Source organism: Anneissia japonica, unplaced genomic scaffold (genome assembly GCF_011630105.1).
Source record: "Anneissia japonica isolate Jap-2015-1 unplaced genomic scaffold, ASM1163010v1 scaffold287916_len461452_cov168, whole genome shotgun sequence".
Classification (NCBI taxonomy): Eukaryota; Metazoa; Echinodermata; class Crinoidea; order Comatulida; family Comatulidae; genus Anneissia; species Anneissia japonica.
Window position 1 is genome coordinate 38867 of NW_022690767.1, and position 18284 is coordinate 57150.

The window sequence follows — 18284 nt, forward strand, 5'->3', positions numbered from 1 at the left end:
ACGGTGACATTGGGTTTTTACAGGAGCGGATCCAGTAGTGGGCACGGGGACATGGCACACACGGGGTCACGTGCCCTCCCCCACACCGCTTTGCCACAAAATGTTAACATTTCAATGTATATCAATGTTATGTAATAAAATTAGCGCTATTCGCTTATCTATTCTGAAAATGTTGGAAAATTATGGATCCGTCCTGATTTATGACTCAATTAAAAAATGGAATGACTTTCAATGCTAACGAATTCAATGAGGGACAATTAAAAATATCATTTTCACCGACTTAGATCATTATGTTCAATGTAACTTTCTATTTTTGGCAGATTTTCTTTTATCCACTCTAACATGGATCAACAAATTTGTAAAATCCTTTCCTCCTTATAAAATGTATAAATATCCTTCGAAGAGGCGATGGTAAAAATGATGAATATCAGTCTAGGAATTAACAAAAAATTGATTTGAATTTCCATTTACTCAAAAACCAAAATTGCTTACTGTTTTTGAACGAAAACAATTGATGTAAAAGGAAATTCAAATCAAAAACCAAATGCAGTCCAAAATGTTTATCAATTGAAATTTAAACTCATATAATTATACAGTATATTGTAATTCTTAAATTGCATAAAACATTTTTTTAACTATTGTTCAGATTACTCTCCTACTTATCCTTTTTTAAATATACTTATTCATTACAATCACCAAGAAGAAATTTCTTGTCAATTTATATTGTGTAAAGAGTATGTTTTAACAGCCAAGCATATCTTCAAGATTTAACAAGCTTTATGATTACGCACAGTAATTCCTGTCTCTTATACACATCTAGATGTGTATAAGAGACAGTTATAACAGTACCTTATTTAGAATCTGCAACTTACCCTTTTGGCAAGACAACAACGGGTTTGGTGAGGCAACAGCGACCAAATACAGTTATTATATTTGATCGTTGCTGTCTCGTCACTAAGATAAATAAAAGGAAAAAGCAGCCTTTGTTTCAAACGATCTAGAATGATACGAGTTTCTGAAACCCGAAGGTTTTATTTCAAAAGGTCGTTTTTCCTTCTTTTTTCACTTGAAAAGCTCAGGTTTTCTTGCAAATATGTTTACAACAAAACCATATTTTTTTTTAAATATAGAGTATATTTGATTGTAGAAGCGGTTGGCGCATCGGTTGTGGCTTGGACTCGAGGTCGGGGGTTCGAAACTCTCGCTGTGCTAGGGTGATAAACTCATAATTCTTTTTTATGGGGCCTTATGTGTCCTGATTACAATGGAGGCATCTTGATCGAAACAGTACTTTTCAGAACTATCGGTGTACCGCAAGCACTTCAAAATTTGTACTTCACAACGCAAAACTTCTCAGTCGTTTATATATTGTCTTAAAAAGTAGGCTATAACAGCAAAGTACATCCACAAGTAAATTGTGTTTTTACTTGCAGATCCACACTTAAACCGATCTGAATAAGGCCTGTAGTTTTAAATACAAACAAAGTATGCTCCTTCGTAGGCCTACCGTACGTATCTTAGATTATAGATTATTACCGCCATAATAGTCATGGTCATCGTGTTTCCCTTCGTCATAATCATCATTATTACAGTCATAAGCACAATCATATGTTTTCACTATTGTGGATTGTGTTTTCTTAACGTCGTATGTACTCGTATATATGTACGGCTTCATTTTCCATATATTTTGGGTGAAAATATTGCAGAAAGTAAACACCAATGGTTTATAAAGCATTCTGCAACGTATTCCAATCATCCGTAGTTTTTTCTCTAGTTCAAAGACAGCCTTTCTATCTCTGAAATCATCGTTGTATACAAAAATAACATGATCCCCTGAATTCATTTTTTCGTCCACTGGCAATAAAGAAATCCTCGTGGCAACACCTAACTTCCCGTCTTCGTGAGCTCGAGCTATGCGAATCCAAGTAAGATCAGCATGTAAACCATTTTGTCGAAAAATCATCCACTTTCCAGAAAAAATATTATGTTTTTCGGCTAAATTCCGGATCAAAGGGAAATTCACAGGGACATTCTCTTCCAGGAGTCTTCCCCATTCTGTGTATGCTTCAGTCAGACTAACAAAATCCTCATAAAGTAGAAAGTCTCTTGGAGCCAAAACTATCCAACCAATAATTCCCTTTCTTTACGGTAAAAAATTAAAAAAATGTTATTATAATACAATTAAAACCAATATTTGTATAGGCCCACACATATGTATTATATTATAATAATACATACCTATAGTCTATTTGTATTATTTTTTTGGTTCCTTTACAAAAATAGAGTCTATTACTAAAGTTATTAATGAAAATATACAATTTGAGTAATGTTACTGAACTACTGAATTTATAAACTCCAGTTCTTTGATCGTTAATGTACAATTAATGAGTTAACTATAGTAATTGTTTGGGCAGAATGCGAGTGAAAAATATTAAGGATAAATGACAAAGTTAAAATTACTTTCCTATCATTTCATAGGTTATTACCTATTACTTATTATCTCATATGGGCTTACCTTTTCAAGTTAGATGGTACTAACTTCATGAGAAATTCTTCAAAATCGGAGAATCTTTTCGTGAATTTCTTTTGGAGAGGCATCAAATGGTTTCTCTTGATGAGTTCACTAGAAAGTCCAGGAATCGAATCATGTAATGACGATGCAGTATCTGAAAAGAGTCTTCCAGACCATACTTCGTCGGCTTGAATTTTGCCAGTCAAATAATCAATGAATCGGACAACAACACTCTGCTCGGTATCTGAAAAGAGTCTTCCAGAACATACTTTGTCGACTTGAATTTTACCAGTCGTATAATCAAAGAATCGGACAGCAACGCTCTGCTCAAAGTCGAGATAATCATTTTTCTCATGTAAGCATGCAGCCCTCACGTCATCAGTAGCCCTACCCTTTCCCACGTCATCATTAACATCATTTTCATTGTCAATGACTATATCACAAGACAATTCTTTAGAATAACTAGGCCCTGGACTGCATTGTACTTGATTCATGTTGACATTTCCAGCACAATCTTTGAGGCGGATGCTAAGTGATGAATCATTCTTCTCGCTGCCACGACCAAGTGACGATCTTGTATAATATTGGTAAATTATATATCCTTCGTCGGACATGCTTAAAGTTCTTTTCTGCCCTACTGTAAAAAATGTAAGAGTAATTCTATTATGAATTATTATTATTCTGGCTGGTTATAATTCAGTTATTGTAACCGCGAGAAAAATACATACGATTAGACTGTACCGGTATACTACATCACGGCCACTACCACTATACCACCAGGCCTACCACACTATAATAATTGATTTGTATTCTACACTTTCAAAACAGTGGCACACTTTACATGATAAAGGTTCGTCAAAAATGATGTACAGTATACAATACTACCACCATTGATGAATATGTTGTCGTTAAAGAATTCTTTCGTACCATCCGACGACCAAAATCACAGAGATTCAAAATTTAATGAAAATAATAACTGAAATAAATTTATCCAGGCTATATAATCATATTATTGATTTGCAGATTTAATCTTTATCTTATTATTTATATGTTTGGTGTGCATGTTAATTCTAGAAGACTTCGTTCCTGCCCCCCCCCCCTTTAATGTCCCATTTTGTAGAGTTGATGACTGTAAACGTAGTTTTATTTCTAGACTTTCTTTACAATATAATTCTCTTATTTTAACCACTAATATTGATCTTTTTCATAATAGTTTTCTATAATTCGTTTCAGTGGGAGACAGTAAAATTGATTACACGCCACCAGCTTGAAGCGGATGGCAGGCTCAGTTTAAGAATTTCTGGAATTGAGATAGATTATGTCACGCAATTGGCAAGGTCTTTGGGCTCATTGCTGGTACCTCATCAATGATTTTTCATTTATGCCATTGTGAAACGGCCCTAGAAAAAATGTCTTTGGAAAAAATGTGGACCTTCGTACGACCTTCCCGACCCCCACCCCTTGCATACACCCATGTGTCGGACCCCTTGTCGGCAAATGTCTGGAGCCACGGCTGAATACGGGTCTAATGGTGCACGTATTTCAAAATGACAGTCCAAAGGACGGTTATGTTGGGCTAAACATAGGTTAAAGTAATATAACCAGGGAACAGTGAATTTCACTGTTCCATGGTATAACGTAGGTCTATTACTGGCCTAAATAATTAACTCCTTTGTATCGTATGATATGCGTACGGTATATAAAATAGGCATACTATCCTAAACAGAAGGAAAACAATTATATTAGTATATTTTACTGTACCTGCTTTTCGTCATTAGAGGATTATTTCTTGTTTTAATATGTGCTCGGATCATCCAGATTCGTTTACAATATTATGTATTTACGACCTTGAATGCTGGGAATTTCCCATATTGATTAACTCATCCTGTATTGCAGGGGTGGCATAACCATCAGTCGGAGGGCCAAACTGAATATTTGTTTCACTTTAAAACAAAACAATTTAAGAAGAGATAGGTATTCTACTAAAGTAAAAGGTACCGGTAATTGTATTGAGGTAATAACTACAAAGGTATTATTGGTGTAAATTATTTTGAAAGGTTAATGTGCAACAAGTTAGACCTAAGTGATAATGTATGGAAATAAAATGAAAGTTCACATAAAACAATAAAAAAACAAAAGAAAAAAGATAATTGTATTTCACGTAAATGACTGTACAAATATTATTATCCATGTTTGCAATTATTATTTACAATTTTGTTTTTATAATAACAGAATCTTATTGTTTGTACATGGACTTAAACATAAAGTCGGGCCACCTAAGCAGAGGTCCGGGAATGCGCCAGGGTGGTGATGGATGGTGACCCCCAAAGTGTATTTGCATCTTATTCTGCCTATCTTCCCATCTATGTCAGGTATGTCATAAAATTAATATACATAAAAATAAATAAATAATTAAAATAAAATTAATTAATTCATTCAAAATAATAATACAGAAAAAAGGCTACATTACACTCTGCAGGTGGAAAATGGCGCCGCGAGCAGCTCTACCAAGAGATGGATACGTGCGCCTAATAAGATGACATTATTATTATTATTATTATTATTATTATTATTATTATTATTATTATTATTATTATTATTATTATTATTATTATTATTAAAGATAAAAATGATGATGAATAAAGGTGAGTTACCCCACAAAAGAGAGAAAAAAATCATCCTGTCCTTGAAGCAACCCCATACACGAATGGAGTCTAAGTATTAATAACTCCATTGTATAAACACGACCAGTTATGGTATAATAGACAGATTCCGCGACCGGGGACCAGTATAGTTAACGTGATAATAATAATAATGATGATAATAATAATAATAATAATAATAATAATAATAATAATAATAATAATAATAATATTAATATTAATAATAATAATAATAATAATAACAATAACATAAATAACATAATAATAATATAACATATAAATAATAATAGTAATAATAATAGTAATAAAAAATTTATATTAATAATAAAATATTAGCATCAACAATAATAACAACAAAACAACAACTGTCGAGTATTATCTCCAAGGTTAAACGTGCTTTACTTATACATCGTTATTTCCAATATACATTCTTTTTCTTTTGTTCAGAGTACTCTCCATACATACGTATCTTATTTTAATACACATATGTTATAATCTTAAATTCCACTTTCCATCATATTATAATTATTTCTCCTGATTACAACTAAAGCATATTAATCGAAACGTCGGAACAAAACAACAGTACTTTTTAAAACTATCTACGTGGTGTACCGCAAGCACTTCCAATGTTTACTTCTTCACAATGCAAAACTCCGTTATTTATGTTGTTTTACACAGTAGGCTGTTACTTGCAGGCTCACACTTCAACCGATCTTAAATAGGGCCTGTAGTCGGTCTACGTATCTTATTATTGATTATTACCGCCATCGTGTTTCCCTTCGTCATAATCATCATCATCATTCCAGTCATAAGCATAATCATAAGTTTTTACTATTGTGGATTGTGTAATCTTAACGTCGTATGTACTCATATATATGTACGGCTTCATTCCCCACTCATTTTTGCTGAGAATGTCACAGTAAGTAAACACCAATGGTTTATAAAGCATTCTGCAACGTATCCCAATATTCCGTAGTTTTGATTCTAGTTCAAAGACGGCCTTTCTATCTCTGAAATCATAGTTGTATACAAAAATAACATGATCAATTTGATTCATTTCTTCGTTCTCTGGTATTAAAGAAATCCTCGCTGCAACACCTAACTTCCCCTCTCGGTGAGCTCGAGCTATGCGAATCCAAGTAAGATCAGCATATAAACCACGTCGAAAAATCATCCACTTTCCAGAAAAAATATTATGTTTTGTGGCTAAATTCCGGATCAACGGGAAATTTACACAAGCATTCTCTTCCAGGAGTACTTCCCATTCTTTGTATGCGTCAGAAAAAGTAATGAACTCTTCATGAAATAGAACGTCTCCTGGAGCCAAAACTATCCACCCATGTCTTAATGGCATAAAAAAACAAAATGTTTTTATAATACAATTATCAACCAATATTTTATAGGCTACATATTATATCAACATAAACATCATGATTTGTTTACGAAAGTAGAACCAGAGCCTACAATTAAAGTTACAAGATTTAAATAATGTTTTGCGTTTTTGTTTGGAGCATGCTACTGTATTGTATTATAAACGCCAGTACTTGGAATGTTAATGCACAGCTAATGAGTTAACTACAGTAAATGTTTGGACAGAATTCGAGTGACAATTATTTGTAATAAATGACACACGAAGTTAAAATGACGAGTCATCCCGATAGGCTATGTGCTTACCTATTTAATTTAGATGGAACTACCTTCCTGAGAAATTCTTCAAAATCAGAAAAACTTTTCGTCAATTTCTTTTGGAGATGCATCAAATGGTCTCTCTTGATGAGTTCACTATAATGTCCAGGAATCGAATCATCTAAGGACGATGCAGTATCTGAAAGTCTTCCAGAAATTACTTCGTCGGCTTGAATTTTGCCAGCCAAATAATCAATAAATCGGACAACACTCTGCTCAGTATCTGAAAAGTGTCCTCCAGCACATGCTTCATCGACTTCAATTTTGCCAGCCAAATAGTCATAGAATCGGACAGCAACGCTCTGCTCAAAGTCGGGATAGTCACTTTCTTCTTGTGAGCATGCAGGCCTAACGTCATCAGTAGGCTTACTCTTTCCCACGTCATCATTAACATCATTTTCATTGTTGACTTCTTCAAAAGATGGTTCTTTAGAATAACTAGACTCTGGATCGCATTGAACCTGATTCATGTTGACATTTCCCTCGCAATCTTTGCGGCGGGCGCACGGAGTTGATAAATCATTCTTTTCGGCGCCAAGTGATGATTTTGTATAATATTGGTAAATTACATATTCTTTAACGGACATGCTTAATGTTCTTTTCCTGTAAGCGCTACTGAAAAACAAAATGTAACAGTAAATTTATTATAAATTATTATTGTTCTGGTTGGTTAACTCATTGATTTTAACCGCGAGAAAAATGCATACGATTATACTGTAGGCGTAGGCCTATACAATGTATACGATGGCATTATATACGGTACTACACAAAACTGCTACTACCACTACCACGGCTGCCGCCGCCACTACCACTATACCACTACCACTATAATAATAGGTCTAATTGATTTGTATACTACACTTTTGAAAAAGATGCACACTTTACATGATAAAGATTCGTCAAAAATAATGTTAACATGAAATTTACGATAGGCCTATACAATACTAATTTATACCATTGATGATAAAAAATCTTCAAAGCAATCATTCGTACCATCCGACAACCAAAATCAAAAATATTCAAAATTTAATGAAACATGACTGAAATAGATTTATGGTTATAGGCCTATAATAATAATATAATATTCTAATGACTCCAATTTAATCTTTATCTTCTTGTATTTTGTAGTGCTGTGCTACTGACGGCGGTATCGGATAATGACTTACAAAGGATGATACATGTTACAATATATGTTATTTTAATGGCCTAGTTAGCCTATTTGATATCCCCTCCAGCAGACAAGCCCCATCCTGACAAGCTTGTGCCACCATATTAATTTACCGATCCAAACAATTATTAACAGTTATCTTGAAAGAATAGGGGATACTCCCCCTACCATCCTGAATATAAAGTATAGAAAAAATGTCTGGAGTGGCTTTATTAATCTGAAGGCCGAGACTCGTGAGCAATTGTAGCACAACGAGCCAAATACCTTATTACTAGAATGTTATGCATCAATACTAAAATCACATCAGGCCGTATAGGATTAGCATTTCAGTGTGAGGAGTGCGCGGTATGATTTGACTAATAACTAACTGATAATTCCCGTTAGAGTAAGGGGAAGAGCTGGTTGAAACGCAGTTTCGACTTTTCATTTACTTACTACAATGCCGATATACCGGCATAGATTAGGCCTACAAGCTAAATGATTAAGATTCCCTTTTAATGTGTATTACAAAAATAATGCAACGAATTTTAAATTCAGTACATTCTCGGCTGTCAAAAAAGGGGATTTTAATTTTATTTGAGGGGTGCGTACCCCCACCCCTCACAAATTTGCTGACAGGGGCGAATATTTTGTCTACCAAGGGAGTGAGCCACCAGCTGTAGTGTCTCAACCAGACCAACATTCAAAAGGGTAGGCCTATATATCGTAGCCTGGTCTACACAGTAGGCCTAATTAATTAATTAATTTGTATTGTATAATAGTCATTTATTCTCATTAGGTTATATGCCAAAATGTATTGTCTCGCTCCAATACTTTAGTGGTAGGCCCACGATATGAATTTTTAAAAATTCCCTAGCGGGAACTCTCTGTACGATCTTATGCGTATACTGTACTGTAATTCTTCACGGCTCTGTCAAATATTGTATTATTGTAAACCCTTGCCGAGTTAATGCAATCAAATATTCTTTCATGTAAATATATAAAATATGCCTACTACAGTACCCCTAAACTGAAGGAAAGTAAAATCATTATATTAGTATACCGGTATTTTACCTGCTTTTTGCGATCAGAGGATTATTTCTTCTTTAGATTTGTGTTCGGATCATTTAGATTCATATCGTTTATGAGTCTGACCTTGAATGCTGAGAATTTCACATACTATATTTACATCTTGACCTCAGCCAGAGCGAGCTTGTATACAAAGAGCCTACTTCAATAACTACATGGTATAAACACGGCCAGTTATGGTATGGTATCATAATAATAGACGAATTCTACGACCGGGAACCAGTATTCACGTGATGATGATGATGATGATGATGATGATAATAATAATAATAATAATAATAATAATAATAATAATAATAATAATAATAATAATATTAACAATAACAATAATAATAATAGGTTAATAATAATATAAATAATGATAAAAACAATATATGAAAAAAGCAATAAAATATTAATAATAACAACAATAATAATAACAATACTAATAATAATGACAATCATAATTGATAAATGATAATGATGATGATGATAATAGTAATAAGATAGGCCTATATATACATACTATATTTACATCTTGACCTCAACCAGAGCGACCTTCTATACAAAGAGCCTACTTCAATAACTACATGGTATAAACACGGCCAGTTACGGTATGGTATCATAATAATAGACGAATTCTACGACCGGGAACCAGTATTCACGTGATGATGATGATGATAATAATAATAATAATAATAATAATAATAATAATAATAATAATAATAATAATATTAACAATAACAATAATAATAATAGGTTAATAATAATATAAATAATGATAAAAACAATATATTAAAAAAGCAATAAAATATTAATAATAACAACAATAATAATAACAATACTAATAATAATAACAATGATAATTGATAAATGATAATGATGATGATGATGATGATGATGATGATAATAATAATATTAACAATAACAATAATAATAATAGGTTAATAATAATATAAATAATGATAAAAACAATATATTAAAAAAGCAATAAAATATTAATAATAACAACAATAATAATAACAACAATACTAATAATAATGACAATGATAATTGATAAATGATAATGATGATGATGATGATGATGATAATAATAATATTAACAATAACAATAATAATAATAGGTTAATAATAATATAAATAATGATAAAAACATTATATTAAAAAAGCAATAAAATATTAATAATAACAACAATAATAATAACAACAATACTAATAATAATGACAATGATAATTGATAAATGATAATGATGATGATGATGATAATAATAATAAGATAGGCCTAAATAAAAATAATAATAATAAACATCTGAGTCTTTTATACAGAGCATAAAACAAGAAATTTGCCTCTAAGCGTTTTACATGAACAAACAGAAACATAACCATGAAATAGAAACATAACCATGAAACAGAAACATAACCATGAAATAGAAACATAACCATGAAACAGAAACATAACCATGAAATAGCCTAATACTACAAAAAAAAAAAAAACTAATACTAAAAAAAACAGCATGAAAGGCAGAAGAATCACTTTCACTGCTCCATCTCTGGCACATTTCCCATGCTCACTGGAACATCGTATCGGTACTCACCGGAGCTCTAGTTAAAATGACATTTAATAAATAAATAAATAAAAAAGACAGAAAAAAAAGAAAATTATATTCAAATGTTAAGTTTGAGAGTGCCATTTCATTCCATAATCATAAATTTTCTTGCCTCAGCCGCAACCATGTTGGGGCTGAGTTGAAGTAGACTTTCCATCTGTGAAAGTCTCTCCCTGGGCCCCCTCTATTTCAAATTCCTAGATCCTCCGCTGGATAGGACCACACTTGGTATAATTGCAATACCACTGGTTGGTCTTTTCCATGTTTTATATTTTAGTTAAGTTAGTAATCCATTGTAAATTTACTTTTTTTTTTAAATTTGCAAAGCATCATATTATTTTTGTCAGATTTCCTCCATTTATTCGGCATATTCATTATACAAAAAAAAAACCACAAGTACAGAACAGGTTAGCGGCATGCCAAAATGGAATAATGGGCTAAAGCCCGACACCAAAGTGAATTCTCTCTAAACCGCTAACCTGTCAAAAAAAACAATGAAAACAAGTTCAAAAATTCATATATAAAAATAAATTGAAAAGACCACCTGCAGACTACAATAAGGCAAAAGATAATAGTTATTCTACCTTATTTGCCATGGCAAGACAACAATAGGTTTGGTGAGGCAACAACTACCAAATACAGTTATTATATTTGATAGTTGCTGTCTCGTCACTCAGATAAAAAGAAAAAAAAAACAACCTTTATTTTAAACGATTTAGAATATGGGTTTCTGATGACCAAAGGAAAATGTTCCAAAGCCTTGCAACATCCACGTATGTAATTTTCAAATGATTCTGATGCGCACACAAAAATGGCCGAATGAGACGAGCTTGATTGTAGTTGTTTTAAAAAAAGGAACATTAATGTCCTCTGGGAAGCCTTTATAGAAACGGGACGCCAACACGACTCTGGATACACTCCTCCAAACTGCAAGTGGAAAAAGGTTAGGCCTATACATATTTAAATTTTCTGGAAATGATGGACGATGGTCATAGTTGCCACCACCACGTATGTAAGCAATACGAGTGGCGGCCCTTTGTATATTTTCAATATTTTTATAGAATTATTTTTTTCGTACGGACGCCAAATAGAACGAAATAAAAAAAGAGGCAAACTTTCAAGATTCAAACAAATAAATTAACAAGTTATGACCAAGAATGGGGAAACTTAGTCTTATTAGGGTTGATATAAAATAAAGGTTTTGGCTGAGCCCATGAGATATGCCGATTGTACTATAAGTGATAAAAATGCTGATCAGATATATTAGGTAGAATGAGGTGATGAGATCGCAATAAATGCTAAATCATAGCTTAAAGATATACTGACACCGTATCGGTTGCACCGAGTGACACTTTATGGTTATACAGGAACGGATCCAGTAGTGGGCACGGGGGACACGGCACACACGGGGTCACGTGCCCCACACCACCCTCAACCACTTTGCCGCAAAATTTCAATTTATATCAATGTTATGTATTGAAATTAGCGCTACTCCTTATCTATTCTGAAAATGTTGTGCCACTCCCACTCCCATCCCATCCAGTGGCGGCGTCAGCGGGGGAGGGGGCAGCAGGGGATTAATCCCCCACCGGACAGATCAAGCCCCCCCCCCCATCTGACAGAGCTCGTCGGGCAGGCGGACTAAAAAATATATAAAAATAGGCCCACGCCAAGCCAACACATGTCTGTCACAATCAGAGAGCATTTCTGTCCACACAGAGGTTCCTATTCTTAAAAAATTCTCATTTGGGAGGGGGAACACCCTCTCAATCCCTTCCCCCAGATAGGGCCTACGGTCCCAAGTCCCCCGTCGGACAGCTCAGCCCCCCCCAGAACATATATCCTAGAGCCGCCACTTCCCCCATCCCCCGCCCCAGCACCACCGTTTGGAAAATTATGGATCCGCCCCTGATTTATGACTTTATGAAAATGGAATGACTTTCAATGCAAGGTTTTTAAGTAAGGTAACGAATTCAATGAGGGACAATTAAAAATATCGTTTTCACCAATTTAGATTTATTTACTTTCTATTTTTGTCAGATTTTCCTTTATCCAATCTACCATGGATCAATAAGTTTATGAGCTCCTTGCCTCCTTTCAAAATGTATAAATATCCTTTAGAAAGGCGATGGTAAAAATGATGAATATCAATCTAGCAAATGCATAGCACAATTAACAAAACCTTGATTGTAATTTCCATTTACACATAACCAAAATTGCTTACTGTTTTTGAACGAAAACAATTCATGTAAAAGGAAACTAAAATCAAACACCAAATGAAGACCAAAATGTTTATCAATCGAAATCTAAACTCATATAATTATAATTACATATTGTAATTCCAATATGCATAAAACGTTTTTCTCGCACTTATCCTTTTGTTTTATCTGTTATAATCCACAAGAAGAATTTCTTGTTTACAGTATTTATATTGGGTAAAAATATGCTTTAACGTGCTTTGTGATTATGCACTGTAATTCCAATATACATTCGTTTTTTTTTTTTACTACTGTTCAGAATACTGTCCTTCATACATATCTTATTTAATACACTTACATACTATAATGTTAAATTTCACTTTTTATCATATAGGCCTAATTATGACTCCTGATTACAATGGAAGCATCTCAATCGAAACGTCAAAACAAAACAACAGTTCTTTTCAGAAGTATCTGTGTACCGCAAGCACTTCATATTGTTTATTCGCAATGCAAAACTTCAAACAAAAAAATTCTCAATTATTTATATTTTCTAAAAAGTACCGTAGGCTTTAACATACATCAACAAGGTTAAATGTGTTTTGACTGGCAGGTTCAAACTTAAACCAATTGTAGTTGAATAAAGACATGGTGTCTCCTTTGTAGGCCTATTATCTAATTATTGATTATTGCCGCCATAATCGTCATGATCATCGTGTTTCCCTTCGTCATAATCGTCATCATCACAGTCATAAGCACAATCATATGTTTGCACTATTGTGGATTGTGTTTTCTTAACGTCGTATGTACTCATATATATGTACGGTTTCATTTCCCATATATTTTGGCTGAAAATATTACAGAAAGTAAACACCAATGGTTTATAAAGCAATCTGCATCGTATTCCAATATCTCGTAGTTTTGACTCTAGTTCAACGACAGCCTTTCTATCTCTGAAATCATCGTTGTATACAAAAATAACATGAGTATTTAGATCGAATTGTTCGTCCACTGGAAATAAAGAAATCCTCGTGGCAACACCTAACTTCCCTTCTTCGTGAGCTCGAGCTATGCGAATCCAAGTAAGATCAGCATGTAAACCATTTTGTCGAAAAATCATCCACTTTCCAGAAAAAATATTATGTTTTCGGCTAAATTCCGGATCAAAGGGAAATTCACAGGGACATTCTCTTCCAGGAGTTTTTCCCATTCTGTGTATGCTTCAGTCAGACTAGCAAAATCCTCATAAAGTAGAAAGTCTCTTGGAGCCAAAACTATCCAACCAATAATTCCCTTTCTTCACGGTAAAAAAGAAAAAAAATGTTGTTATAATACAATTAAAACCAATATTTGTATAGGTCCACACATATGTATTATATTATAATACAGTAATACATACCTATAGCCTATTTGTATTATTTTTTTTTTTGGGTTCCTTTACAAAAATAGAGTCTATTACTAAAGTTATTAATGAAAATATACAATTTGAGTAATGTTACTGAACTACTGAATTTCTTTGATCGTTAATGTAAAGCTAATGAGTTAACTATAGTACCGTAATCGTTGGGGCAGAATGCGAGTGAAAAATATTAATGATAAATGACAAAGTTAAAATTACTCTCCGATCATCTCATAGGCTATTACCTATTACTTATTATCTCATATGGGCAGCCTTACCTTTTCAAGTTAGATGGTACTAACGTCATGAAAAATTCTTCAAAATCTGAGATTCTTTTCGTGAATTTCTTTTGGAGAAGCATCAAATGGTCTCTCTTGACGAGTTCACTAGAAAGTCCAGGAATCGAATCATGTAACGACGATGCAGTATCTGAAAAGAATCTTTCAGGACAAATTTCGTCGACTTGAATTTTGTCAGTCAAATAATCAATGAATCGGACAACAACACTCTGCTCATTATCTGAAAAAAGTCTTCCAGATATACTTCGTCGACTTGAATTTTACCAGTTAAATAATCAGAGAATCGGAAAGCAACGCTCTGCTCAAAGTCGAGATAATCATTTTTCTCATGTATGCATGCAGCCCTAATGTCATCAGCAGCCCCCTTTCCCACGTCATCATTAACACCATTTTCATTGTCAATGACTATTTCAGAAGACGGTCCTTTAGAATAACTAGGCTCTGGATTGTATTGGACCTGATTCATGTTGACATTTCCAGCGCAATCTTCGCGGCGGATGCTAAGTGATGAATCATTCTTCTCGCTTCCGCGACCAAGTGACGATCTTGTATAATATATATGCTTAAAATTAGTTTCCTGTAAGTACTACTATAAAACAAACAAACAAACAAACAAAGTCACTTTCATACGAATTATTATTATTCTCTTGGTTAGCTTTTAATGATTGAAACCGCGAGAAAAATATATACAGTTAGACTGTACCGGTACACTACTACATAACTGTTACTACTACCTCCACTGCCGCCGCCACTACCAATATCTCTACCACTACAACAATATACTGTACAGTATACTACACTTTCGTAACAGTTGATACATGATAAATATTCGTCAAAAATGATGTTAAAATGAAATTTACGATATACAATAGGCCTACTACGACTTTATACCATTGATGAAAATGTTTTCATTAAAGCAATTTTTCGACCATCTGACGACCAAAATCACAGATTCAAAATTTAATGAAAATCATAACTGAGTTAGATTTATGGCTATATTATCATTTTATTAACTTGCAGATTTAATCTTTATCTTATTATATTATTTTGTAATATTAACATGCTATGCTACTGCTAGCGGTAGGCCGGACAATGAGTTACAAAGGATGATAAATAACATGTTATAATACGTTATATTAATATAAGCCTAATTATTTTGATATCCCTTCCCACAGACAAGCCCCCTCCGGACAAGCTTGTGCCACCATGTTAATTTTTCCGATCCAAACAATGTTATTTTGAAAGAGTATACTTCTTCACACCCTGAATATACATGTAGTATACAAAAAATGTATCTAGGCCTATATTATAATCGTTTCCGTGTTCTTAAAACATCCCTTCAGTGACTAACTTAGAAATTCAGTTGTTGAACATTTTTCCGGAGTCGATTTATTAGGATGGCCGGGAATTGTGAGTAGGCCTAATTGCGGCACAACAAGCCAAACGCATTATTATTAGAATTTTATGCATCAATACTACACTACAATGCCGAAATAAATTACAGTAGTGGGCCTAAATGTTTTGTATTACAAAAATAACGCAACGAATTTTAAATTAAATACATTCTCGGCTGTGTCAGAAAAGGGAGAAATTCAGTACATTCTCGGCTGGGTCAGAAAAGGGGGATTTTAAATTTTATTTGAGGGGTGCGTACCTCCCACCCCTCACAAATTTGCCGACAGGGGAGAATCTTTTGTCTATCAAGGGAGTGCGCCACCAGCCACAGCGTTTCAGCCAGGCCAACATTCAAAGGGGTCTATATCGTAGCCTAGGTCTAGAAAAGGCTAAATAATTAAGTACTTTGTATTGTATATAGTAATTTATTCTCATTAGGTTATGACAAAATTGTTTCTCATGTATTGTCTCGCTCCAATAATTTAGGGGTTGGCCTACGGTCTGTATTATCTATATTCCCTAACAGGAACTCTCCCTGTACGATCGTATTCGTGTACTACCTCTACTGTAATTCTTCACTGCTCTGTCGAATTGTATTGTAATGATGGTAAACCCTTGCCGAGTTGGTGCAATCGATCCTTCATGTAAATATATAAAATAGGCCTACTACAGTACCACTAAACTGAAGAAATTAAAATTATTATATTAGTTTATTTTACCTGCTTTTCGCGATCAGAGGATTATTTCTCGTTTTGTGTTCGGATCATTCTGATTCAGGCCTTATTCATTTACGTGTCTGACCTTGGATGCTGGGAATTTCCCACACTTAGTGACCCATCTTGACCTCAGCCAGAGCGACCTCGTATACACAAGAGCCTAGTTTTAACTACAGCAGTACATGATATAAACATGTTATGGTATGGCAGTGGCGATATGGTAATTTTAGATGATTTTTAACTACAGTACTTGACCGTGATTTTTTTTGTGGGTGGGGGGGGGGGGAGAATTTTTTTAGGGGAAGTTCCCCCCACGCTAATATCAGCAATAACAATAATAATAATAAGCTGATAATAATATAAATATAATAATATTATTAATAATGTAAGTCTTTTTACAGAGCATAACACAAAGTTGCCTCTATGCGCTTCACATGAACAGAAACATAACCTTGAAATAGCCTAATACTACAAAGAAACTAATAAAAAAAAACGGCATAAAAGGCAGAAGAATCACTTTTACTGCTCCATCTCTGGCACTTTGAAGCCCCATTTTCCATGCTCGTTGGAACTGTACCGGTACTCGCAGGAGCTCTAGTTAACAATGACATTTAATAAATAAATAAAAAAGAGAGACAAAAAGAAAATTATGTTCAAAAGTTTGAGAGTGCAATTTCATTTCGTAATCATAAATTTTCTTGCCTCACCACCAACTATGATGGGGCTGAGGTAGAATAGACCCATCCATTGTGAAAGTTTCTCCCTGGACCCCCCTCCCCTCTATTAAAAAAATTCCTAGATCCTCCGCTGGATATAGGACCACACTTGGTATAAATATGCGATAGGCCTACTACTGGTTGGTCTTTTTCCATGTTTTATATTTAGTTAAGTTATTGTAAGTGTATTTTTTTCCAAATGTGCAAAGTATTATATTATTTTTGTCATATTTCCTCCGGGACTATTAAATTGTTCATCTAATCCTCTAGAATGTGTGAGCTCCCCCGCCCTAATCGGTCAATTCAAGCTATACCCCCTACGAAAATATGGCGTATACACTTAGCCTATTAAAAAACTAAAATTGACCAAAATTCGTCCAAATCCATAGCTTCCAAACAACTTCTTAATAGAAGACTAAATCAATATACTTTGAATCAAATTAGAAAGTATAATACATGATGATGACATAATTAATGTCGAAATATTGAATCTTAACACGATGGCGTGTATTTCAATACATGGAGTATGTATTATACTTTCTTATCTAAGATTAATCAGTGGACCTGTCGGTTTTTGAATCAAATTACTATGGTAGAAACAAAGCTTATTGGATATCATCATAATGCTGATTTCGGACCGTACAACATCGATAATCAGTCGGTGTTTTGAACATGGTAATTTATTTTACCATTTCAAATAAGGTGACCTATCCAGTTCCAACAGAAACTGATACGTTAAAGGCCCATGACCGGGAGGCGATTTTTTTTTCCGTACGAAACATTTACATGAAACTCCACTCGGGCCGTCTCGGAATTCAGGAGGTCAAAAGGTCAACAGATAAACGTCTACAGAACAACTTCTGAGAGAACGTCGCTGT

General features: G+C 33.8%; 2 protein-coding genes across 5 annotated transcripts; both read right to left on the bottom strand.

The window, feature by feature from the left end:
• Positions 1 to 1128: 1128 nt before the first annotated feature.
• On the bottom strand, positions 1129 to 4389 carry LOC117099942. The gene is made up of 3 exons (XM_033239459.1): positions 4274 to 4389; positions 2516 to 3149; positions 1129 to 2141 (listed from the first exon to the last, which is right to left on the bottom strand). The coding sequence occupies exons 2-3, from the start codon at positions 3124 to 3126 to the stop codon at positions 1523 to 1525; spliced, it is 1230 nt and encodes a 409-aa protein (XP_033095350.1). The 5' UTR covers positions 3127 to 3149; positions 4274 to 4389; the 3' UTR covers positions 1129 to 1522.
• A 1134-nt stretch (positions 4390 to 5523) lies between these two features.
• On the bottom strand, positions 5524 to 16899 carry LOC117099943. 4 transcript variants are annotated; one of them, XM_033239462.1, is made up of 3 exons: positions 16694 to 16899; positions 6850 to 7473; positions 5524 to 6518 (listed from the first exon to the last, which is right to left on the bottom strand). In XM_033239462.1, the coding sequence occupies exons 2-3, from the start codon at positions 7446 to 7448 to the stop codon at positions 5924 to 5926; spliced, it is 1194 nt and encodes a 397-aa protein (XP_033095353.1). In that variant the 5' UTR covers positions 7449 to 7473; positions 16694 to 16899; the 3' UTR covers positions 5524 to 5923. The 4 variants fall into 4 exon arrangements, with proteins under 4 accessions (XP_033095353.1, XP_033095351.1, XP_033095352.1 ...); XM_033239460.1 differs by having other exon boundaries at positions 6850 to 7476; XM_033239461.1 differs by lacking the exon at positions 16694 to 16899 and adding an exon at positions 9083 to 9161 and having other exon boundaries at positions 6850 to 7476.
• Positions 16900 to 18284: the final 1385 nt, after the last annotated feature.